At 35.5% G+C, this 11,198-nt stretch overlaps 1 protein-coding gene across 1 annotated transcript in view; it reads right to left on the bottom strand.

The window, feature by feature from the left end:
• Positions 1-1,452: 1,452 nt before the first annotated feature.
• The window catches only part of LOC113492259 (charged multivesicular body protein 7), a 40,053-nt gene continuing 30,307 nt past the window's right edge, over positions 1,453-11,198 (bottom strand). The window contains exons 11-13 of the mRNA XM_026869684.1: positions 2,637-2,745; positions 2,021-2,127; positions 1,453-1,538 (exon numbers count right to left, since the gene is read on the bottom strand). Of these exons, the coding sequence (XP_026725485.1) occupies positions 1,535-1,538; positions 2,021-2,127; positions 2,637-2,745 (220 nt within the window). The 3' untranslated portion in view covers positions 1,453-1,534. The remainder of the gene's footprint in view (positions 1,539-2,020; positions 2,128-2,636; positions 2,746-11,198) is intronic.

The raw sequence follows: 11,198 nt of genomic DNA, 5'->3' as shown, positions 1-11,198 counted from the left end.
GTTCACTCACGCGTATTTATCGGGATCGAATTGATGCAATGACTGAATTTTTTCGTTTATTTATAATAAATTGTACATATTTCATGATTGTTAAAATATATTATTAATGTTCATATTTTTAAATAAATAAAAGACTTTTATATTTTTCTTTTTGTTTTATTTTCACCTTATGACTATATAAATTCGTTTTATCTTAGGTTAAACCTTTCTTCCGTGATTATACCTAATACAAAGATATATTTAAAATAAATCTTGTTTGTACTTATTTAACAGATATGTATGTATATGAGAATATTGGTATTTCTCTGTAGCTGTAACTGGAAAATTATTGATCACATGTGTAGCTACACTTGATACGGTCGGCCTATAGATGGGTGACCATCATGCCATAACGAGTTCTTCATGTTTCGGAAGGCACGTTAAATTATGAGCTATGATTTATACATTTTTGACAGTTGTTTCAAGTAGTCAGAAGACTGAAAGTCTGACAACCAGTCTAACTAAGGGGTATCGTGTTGTCTGTAACTGGGTTGAGGAGGTCAGATAGGCAGTCGCTCTGTAAAACACTGGTACTTAGCTGAAACCGGTTGGACTGGAGCCGACCCCAACATAGTTGGGAAAAGACTAGGATGATGATGATGTGTCATAATACAATAGCAACTCATTGAACAAGTCTAGTTTTGAAAATCAGATTGATAAAGCCTTCTTTTTCTATTCTATTTACAACTTGGATATTAACATGTAAAATCTTTAATTCTATGTTATAAAATATAAAAAATGAAAATAATTATATTAACGTCTTAAAAAATCTTATTAAAAATAATTATTATATATTTACAAATTAAAACTGGCCAAAGTTAATTCATGAATATAAACTAGAAACACTTATATTACGATATGTTCTGTTTTTCTCCTTCACCAAGTGACATTTCCACTTTACAACAATCGTTTAAGTCAAAAGAAAACACTTGATTTTATGGAAATGACAGTTCAAAGCCAATGCAGACAAAGAGAGGCCTATGCCCAGCAGTGGGATTCAAGGCTGATGATGATGAATATTAAAATCTTAAAAGTCAGTAATTTTCCTCTATTCTATAAAGAAAAATGACTCCCACAGTAAGGGATATTTTTCTTGTCTTGCAAACATTCAAGTCACATGCACAAAGACACCCAGACTCAGGACAAGCATTCGTGGATCACACAAATGTTTGTCTTACGGGATCAAATCGTCAACCATCATGGTCAATGTGTTTGGCGTGTTGTCGTCAACCACTCGGCTATCCGTATCATATGATATTTGAACTGACATTAAACAAAGTGTCTTTCTGGAATTAAAATACTTGTCACTTCCAAAGTGTCATTCTGGAATGGAGAAATGTCACTTGTGTATTTTTGTCACTTTAAACAGTTGTCGGTGGTTTCGTAGCGAGGTAGTCGAGTGCTCGCTGTATAGCGATAGGAATAGGGGGAGGGGTGGGGATGTGAGCGCCCCGGGCCTCGAACCCGTTCTCTCCAGCTGTGTAGAGAACGTTTATCACCTGAGGATGAAGAAACAATAACGTTATTTGAGTGATTTCGATATAGTTTTAGATTTATAATATTTTGTTACACAGGCAAACTGTGCAAATATTTTTGTGGGGCTTAATGTAAAAGTAAATAAGTGTTATAATTTAAACAGATTAATAACTAAATAAAAGAATCGCGGGCTGTTTCTAAAACATCCAAGTCAAGTCACATACACAAAGACACCCAGACTCAGGACAAGCATTCGTGGATCACACAAACGCTTGTCCTACGGGGATCGAACTAACACGTCGCACTCAGTTCGGCGTGGTGACCTCAACCACTCGGCTATCCATGCAATCATCATTGTAAATAGCGGAATTGGGGCCCTGGACTAACTGACCCACAATGCCTGCAATCAATCTTTTTATATATCCTCACTTCATACCGCAAAAGGGACCCAAAACATCACTTCTGCGCAGGTCAAGGTCAGCGCTCAAGATCCGTGTAACTATACCTGTCCATCAGGCGCTGTGTACTGATACTGCCCCTGGACGAACAGGCTCGGCTCCCCGGAGCTACTCGGCTGCAGACCTCCTTTTTGCTCATGAAATATTCCACCACCTAATACAAACATAATGATCATTCATTTGTATATTTTTTGGCCCGATGATGGGTATAATGAGCCCATTTTTAACTCCTCATAAGAACGATTGCGCAAAATCAAAAAGTTTTTATTTCAAATAGGCCGTTTCTCAGGCACTTTTAAAACGTCACATTACTGACTCTAGTTGCACGGTTCCAAAGTGTCGTTCTTATGGAGAAGAACCGGCAAGAAACTCCATAAGTTACTCTTTTCAAAATATAATATTATAGTAACATTTTACATTATTAATAATGTCTGCAAAAACAGCGTAAATTAGGAAAACAAGTATCAAATAGCAATATTAAGATTTTCTATAACAACTGACATCCAGAGAAGAAAAAACGTTGCACCCGTCTCCTTCTTGGCTTCTAGCTCATCGAGTGACAGGGTCTCGCCACCACCCGCAGGCTTGACCATTACTCTCTTCCACCCATGGAATCCTAGCAAAAGTGTAAAAATACGAAATAAAGTTATTCTTTAATATTACCAGTTTGTAATGCCCATTTGTAAGAGCCATCCTCGTGTGGTCCGTCGAAGTCTTGTCTAATGATCTCATCATCACTCTGGCTTGAAGACAAGGATACTGCCGCCAGCATCTGCGGAAGAAAAGCAATATAATCTAAATTATTATAACTTATACTATCTTATTATTTGAACGGGATAGCCGATATGAATAGTCGAGTGAGTCGTTTCTTTTCAAGGTAGTCACTGTACCCAGCTAGGAAACTTCAGCTCCAGCTAGCTACAAAACGTCATGTAAATGTGATGACGTCTATCCTATTTGCAGAATAAATTATTTCATTTCATGAAGCTCACCATCCCAAGGAAAAGCCCAGTTCTGCTATTTACAATGATAATTGCATGTATAGCCAAGTGATTGAGGTCACCACGCCAAATCCACTGAGCGCGACGTGTTAGTTCGATCCCGTAGGACAAGCGTTTGTGTGATCCACGAATGCTTGTCCTGAGTCTGGGTGTCTTTGTGCATGTGACTTGAATGTTTGTGTAGCCCCCCGCGATATAAGGAATAAGTTATGAAATAATTATGTACCTTATTAAATGATGCAACGGTTTACTCACGCGTATGTATCGGGATAGCCCGACTAGTTTCGGACCCAACCGGAGTCCTTAATTATGAGCAGACGCGGCGGGATTCATAGAAAATAAAGTTATATTCTATTCTATTCTTTATTTTTCTACTGCGGGGATCGAAACCGCGACACGTCTCGCCATATGGCTTTGCAGCGGTGACCTTTATCGACCTACTAGCTGTTGCCCGCGACTTCGTCCGAGTGGTTGGAAGATAAAGTTATGATTTATACCTAACCTGTTTTTTCCACATTTTCCATTGTATATTAGCTCCTATTAGTCGCAGCGTGATGGTATATAGCCTAAAGCCTTCCTCGATGAATGGTCTATTCAATACAAAAACCTAGTTCCTGAGATTAGCGTGTTCAAACAAACGAACCAACAATCAAACTCTTCAGATTTATATATTAGTATAGATTTAAATAAAGTCCGTAGTTACGAAAAAAATACAAGAAAAGACCTTTCAAAATACTGTCATTCTTGACAGTTACATAAAAGTAAATTTATTAACACCTCTCCATTGAATTATCGTTCGTATATAAATGGACTTGCCAATTAATTTTGTCAATATAAGAAATGTTTACTTATGTAATTCTTTAAAGCGAATTAAATTTTGTAATAGTAACATTGATTTGTAACTAAATAATTTAGGTTGTTTGTCATTGTGACAGTTGAAGTCAATAAGGATTTTTAATAATACTTTAAGCGAAATTAGGTTTTTATACACGGTGTTCTTTTAATCGTCCCAGTTCATGTATCCGACGTAAAATACCCCTAGGCGCGATTATTATTTTTTTTATCATCAACTAAGATAATAAGTACGAAGGAAAATTAAACAAGAGAAATCTGAAATATGCTAATGCTATCTAAAAAATAAAATTGCCGCCGCCCGCGCCCCTCACCATTGTTACAAGGCACGGAACGCGCTCGCAACCGAGCTGTTTCTTAAAAACTACGAATTGCATCATAATATTGAATAACAATTGCATTTTAAATTTATTCAAATCTCATAAATACCAATTTTCTTATCATGAACATGTTCTAGTCATTGGATACATGAACTGGGCTGCTTTTGTAAGACGACTAAAAAATCACGGTGTATAGCACAAATAATATGGTAATTTGACAAAACCATACTTCGTAAAACAACTTTAAAGAATTTATTTATCTGTTCCGTTCCTTGTAAATAAAGAATATCTGAATTTTTGGACTACGAAAATGTAAGTTGTCCGTCAGACAGGTTTCCCAAAAATATTGTAGGTATACATATTTTTCATTTATATATAAAGTTAGGAAGCACTTAAGGTGATGAAATGTATGGTAGTGGGGGCTAGTAACATCACTTGCTAGTAGAAAGCGTACTGGTAAGTGACGTCACAAGTGAATTTATTTCCCTGTATCCCTTCATCCATCAAATCATTTTTGTCAAATATTATTACTGTGGCACGGTACTTTGATCAATCAGTGACTACAATCCTTACTGATATTAAAAATGTGAAAGTGTGGATGTTTGTTACTCAATCACGCAAAAACGGCTGAACGGATTTGGATGAAATTAGGCATGCATATAGCCATTGACATGGAACAGAACATAGGCTACCCTTTTATCCCCATTTTCGGAATAGTTCCCGAGGAAAATTTAAAAGCTATGGGATCGCTAAAGGGATGTATTCCCATGGAACGGGGACCACCGAACGCGTGAAGTCCACGCAGACGGAGTCGCGGGCAACAACTACTTACCTTCTACCGTTATTAAATATTAAGCTGAAAACCGACTTATGAGTATGTAACAGAAGGTCTACCATCACGTGTTAATATAATATAATCATGGTTGTGAAAGCAGGACAGCGCAATACACAGCGTAGAGCTATCTCTTTTCATCACTGTAATAATAATACTTCAAGACGTGGTAACAGGTCTGTCAATTGGTAATAGTCAATAAAATAGTTGACACATAACATTCACACATAATGCATTAATTAACGTTAAAAATATGTGTAAATAGGTTTACGAGCAAATTAAAAGATTTGAAAATTGTTTTGTAATTAAATCTTGTAACTGTCCCACTGCATGCCTCTCATACAGAGAACGAGCATTGATCACGCTTGTGAGCTGCCCCACGGTGGGGCGCCATTACCGAAGCTGTTAATAACACCAGCCGGTAACTGTCCCACGGCAGGCCTCTCATACAGAGAACGAGCATTGATCACCACGCTTCGAGCCTACAACCTCGCATATGATTCATGCAACCACTCCTTCATTCCATGATAATTCCCATGGTCAATGCTAAACTGAGTCAAATTGCGTAAAAAAGATTTTTCGTTGTATTTATGATAATCAGGGAAATTTAAAATGTAAATTCGTTTATAGTACATACTAAAACGCCGATATCTACGCTTATTATATTATAAACTAGCTGTTGCCCGCGACTTCGTTCCCGTGGGTAGAAGATATAAGTTATGATTTATACCTGCCCTGGTTTTTTCACATTTTCCATTGTATCTTCGCTCCTATTAATCGCAGCGTGATGATTTATAGCCTAAAGCCTTCCTCGATGAATGGTCTATTCAACACAAAAAGAATTTTTCAATTTGGACCAGTAGTTCCTGAGATTAGCGCATTCAAACAAACAAACAAACTCATCAGCTTTATATATTAGTATAGAGTATAGAAGTATAGATAAAGTGCTTCACACACAGCAGCTATGATGTAGAGATGTACATTACAGCACGATACATCTCATTACATCTTTCCATAGAAACCGTCAGGAGACCACACACGACAACTATAATGTATATTTTTACATCTTCGAATCTTAAAGTACAGAGCGATACGAAAATATACATTTACTAGCTGTTGCCCGCGACTGCGTCCGCGTGGTTAGAAGATATAAGTTATAATTTATTCCTGCCTTCTATTTATCTATCTGCCTTCTATCTATCTTGTAGGATTCAGTTAGCGTTTGCAATGTAAGCGCAAAAAATGAGTTTTTTTACGACCTCACATTAGAAACCTCAAAAATTGTAGCCTATGTGTTATTCTGATGTATAAGCTATATTGTGGTAGTTTCATTCAAATCCATTCAGTAGTTTTTACGTGAAAGAGTAACATACATCCATACATCCATACTTACAAACTTTCGCCTTTATAATAGTAGTAGGATATTTCGATACATCTTAATACATCTCAATTCATTTCCGTATATCTCTCTTCGAAAAGGATGTTCAAAAATATAGAAAAGATACATGAAATTGCCTGTTGTGTGTGTGATACATTAAGATAATTTAAAGCTATACATCCCGGGATGTAATGTACATTAATATGCATTATAGCTGCTGTGTGTGAAGACCTTAAAGTTGATTTTGGTTTCGTTGTATGTTTTTATGTAAGACTAGCAGTTAAATCGAATATGATCCCACGGGGACATGAAATCCTATGTGTTAATCCTGGTTATAAACTATCTGTGTACCAAGTTTCGTCTAAATCCGTTCAGTGGTTTTTGCGTGAAAGAGGAACAAACATACAAACTTTCGCGTTTATAATATTAGTAAGAAATGTAAGAATCATTTGATTTGACTGGTCTTTTGGTCTAGTGGTAAGTGGCCCTGACTATACCGGAGGTAGTGGGTTCGATTCCCACCCAGGACAAAAATGTTAATGAGATGAGCACGATCATTTGCTCTGTGTCTAGGTGTAATTTAAATCTATTATAATATGTATTTATTTAAAAAGTACAAACTGATAAACATACTTATAGTATGTTTACAAAGATTCATTACATTCGGTTCAGTACTTTTGGCGTAAAAGCGAGACAAACAGAATTATTTTCGCATCTATAACATTAGTATGAATTAATTAATCATGAGTTAAAATAGTGATGATAGTAATATTAGTGTTATCTTGCTGCCATAACCATTAATAAAAATAGATTGGCACGGAACCCTTCGTGTCCGAGGCCGACTCGAACTTGACCGTTTTCTTTGATGTTATAAGATTATCTACGACTATTTAACAAATCCCAACAGGTAATGATTTTATAACAAAGTAATTTAAATTTACATAAGACATTAGTTTTTATGACTAAGCGGCCGTAAAATGTGAAACAGGGAATTTAAAATATTTACTAATAAAGCTTTTAAAGTGTTGACATTGCATATGTTTGTTACCATATTAGGCTAAATTGCTAAACCATTTTGAAACAAACTTTTGCTGTGGGATTGTGAACGTAGGCAGTTCATTTTTGGAAGTCATTATATTATTGTTATACTTTATTAATTTTATTAACAGGACCTATGGTGTAGTTGTAGTGGCCCTGATTGCTATACCGGAGGTCGTGAGATCGATTTCCAACACCAATTATTATGCCTTGGAGTTAGGTAGGTATTTGAGCTATGTCTAATAGTTTTTTTGCGACTTGGAGTTCGATAGGTATGTGAGCTATGTCTAACTGCTTTGGCTAGGGCCAGGGCAGAACTTTTTTACATTTAAAGAATCTAGATTAGCACATAGAACAGTTTTTATCTAGATTTTATGTTCCCGTGGGATGATTTTCAATTTGTAACGGGCCGGGCGTAGCAACTGGCAATTGTTGGTAAAAAATAATTTATTTTGACATTTCATACCAACTCCAATTTATTCTGTCCAAAGAAACGATGGATGGATTGTGTGAAAGACGATATGGCTGTAAAGAGTGTTTCTTGTGAGATGACGGCCGATAGGAAGGTATGGAAGAAGATGACATGTTGCGCCGACCCCAAATAAAATAATTGGGATAAGGGCAGGGGAATGATGATACCAACTCCAATTTGATTTATCCGTATTGAGATAATTTATTATTTTATAATCTGTTGCCAATTAGTCAACACAAAAACTGTCAGATTGGTCATTAAAACAGTAACAATTAATTAAAAATAAAACGTTTTATGAAAGAGTTATGATTGATTTACATATTTTAATGAATTAATTTACAATATACTTAGATTTAAATATTTTTTGTATATATATATATATATTTTTACATAGTACTTATTTCCTCATTTTATATATAGTTTTCTTATATAGATGTTTTTGTTTCGGATGGGAAATTATCAAATGACACCTCTCGCTTTGGGTTGAACAGAAGGGAGTGTCAGACTTCTACTGAACTAAAACTAAAACCCACCCATGTTTCTTTTGACCTTTGTGTTCCGGTGTTATAAAACCCACTATGCGCGACGTGTCGCAGGTTCGATCCCCGTGGACGTCATTTCTATGAAAAGTCCAATAAACTATTTTTACAATTTTAAATACAAGAGAGTTATAGGCATATTTATCGGGGTAGCCCTACTAGTTTCGGATCCAACCGGAGTCCTTAATCATGAGCAGACGCGGCGGGATCGCGAGTCGTACGGTTACATCATTTAATAATGAATCGGTCTCACGATAGTTATTATAAAAAATAGAGTTATAGGCAATTACACAAAATCCAAATACTGCTTTGAATAGTTGAGTTAAATATTTAAAATCATACTGGTTGAAGCTATCTTTCTATCTAAGTACCTACCTTTCAGAGTCTACAATTCTTGTCAAACTCCAAACAGATTCCAAGATGGATGTTAAACATACAAAATATTTGACATTTGACGTTGAAATAGCTAACAAGCAATAGATAACTCAAAATAATTTATCGTTTTCATCAAAAAGGGCAAAGGTTGCCATTCACGATTCAAAACAATGTAATTATATATGTACCATTGTTTTGTCAACGTATCCGAACGTGACATTTTGGCGGGATAGCTGACGTTTCATCTGTCAAAGTTTAATCAAAATGGCGATTGTGAATGTAATTTGAAGTGTAAAATTCATGTATTCTTTATTGAAATTCGCAGCGAACTTTGTTGTGAATAACCGAGATTGTTTAACATTGAAATTCATACGATTTCGGTCGGGTACGAAACTACTTGGGCAATCACGATAAATACGTGGGGGTAACCGATGCATCATTTAATAATATCTACCTACTAGCTGAACCAGCAAACGTAGTTGTATCGTATCACGCTATGTTTTAAATATAGGGGCAGAGCAGTAATCAAAAATATTACAAAAAAAAAATACATTTAAAGAATCAAAAACCCACGTTTTTAACTGTGTCTCCATTCAAATTGTATCAAAATCGTTCTAGCCGCTTTTATTGTTGTAAATTGCATTGTCATCGGGTTTGAAGCTACCCTGAAAATATCAGCCTGCTAGCTTATCGGGAAGTGCCTCAAAATTGTGTTGCAAAAATCCAACCGGAACGACAAACAAGAAAGTGAGTGTATAAAAAAACGTGGGAAAAAGGTGTGAAGATGCGTGGACTCTAAATCTAATGATCCGATTGATAAAAACCTGACTTATATCTTCATGGCCGCGCGAATGAAGTCGCGTCAACAGCTAGTTTAATCTATACTTCTATACTTCACTACATAGTATAAAACAAAATCGCTTTTTCTGTCATGTGTCATGTTGTATGTCCCTATGAACGCTTAAATCTTTAAAACTACGCAACGGATTTTGATGCGGTTTTCAACAATAGATAGAGCAATTCTTGAGGAAGGTTTTAGTGTATAATAAGTTTAGGTTTTGTGTAAACTGACAATATTACAACGATGTTAGTTAAACATGTCGGAAAAAATTAAGCCATTCGAGAGCTTTCCTCGAGAACGCTGCCAAAACCTTTTGAGTTACAACAAAACTATGTATGGCGGGTTTGTACCTCTTTAATAAATCTACAAAAAAATCCGCGGTGGTATATGTCTATCTTCCAAGGATAACCCACAATAACCATTTTTATGTGTTTTCTTAATACAGTTAAATTATGGGTTATTTACGAACCTATTTTTAACAATACAGTATTAATCCTTATCCAAATAAATAAGTTAGATATATTATACATGTAATATAGAACAAAATTGCCTTTTACACTACACCAAAAAAGTGAATAGGTAATGAGTTATCGTAATATTAAAATCTCCGCGCGAGAAATTAAAAATCGATGAAACGTAGCGAAGATATCGTTGGCATCTATTTATATACTAATATACTTATACTAATATATAAAGCTGAAGAGTTTGTTTGTTTGTTTGTTTGAACGCGCTAATCTCAGGAACTACTGGTTCAAATTGAAAAAATATTTTTGTGTTGAATAGACCATTCATCGAGAGAGGTTTTAGGCTATATATCATCACGCTGCGACCAATACGAGCGAAGAAAAAGTCATAACTTATATCTTCTAACCACGCAGACGAAGTCGCGGGCAACAGCTAGTAATATATAAAGCTGAAGAGTTTGTTTGTTTGAACGCGCTAATCTCAGGAATTACTGGTCCAAATTGAAAAATTATTTTTGTGTTGAATAGACCGATCATCGAGGAAGGTTATAGGCTATATACCATCACGCTGCGACTAATAGGAGCGAAGATACAATGGAAAATGTGTACAAATTAGGGCAGATATAAATCATAACTTATATCTTCTACCCACGGGGACGAAGTCGCGGGCAACAGCTAGTAATATAATATAATAGGTAAAAACAGTAAACCAATGAAATTAAATAACATCGTGATTAAATAACAAGATAATCTATAAAATAAACTTGTTTCTAAAATAATATTCATGTAATTAGAAGCAAAATTTTATAGCCCATAAACGAATAGAAATTTTAACGTCGAAACTGTCTTGCCTAGGTACTTCCACGGATACCAGAGTGGAATTGTAAACCAAACCCACGTAACGTGTCGCGGGTTCCATCCCCGCGCAGGGCAAGCATTACTGTGCACCAGTTTTAGAATTAAGCCTTATCTTAAAGAGAGATTTTTATAATCTTTTACACATCGCCATCTAGATTTTAAACTAAACAAAGCTTGTATTATGAGTACTAGACAACTGATAAACATACTTATATATTTATAAATACACACCTGATAGAGATAAATTTCACCCAG

Source organism: Trichoplusia ni, chromosome 3, assembly GCF_003590095.1.
Source record: "Trichoplusia ni isolate ovarian cell line Hi5 chromosome 3, tn1, whole genome shotgun sequence".
In the NCBI taxonomy this organism is placed as follows: Eukaryota; Metazoa; Arthropoda; class Insecta; order Lepidoptera; family Noctuidae; genus Trichoplusia; species Trichoplusia ni.
This window is presented reverse-complemented; position numbering and strand designations above follow the sequence as displayed.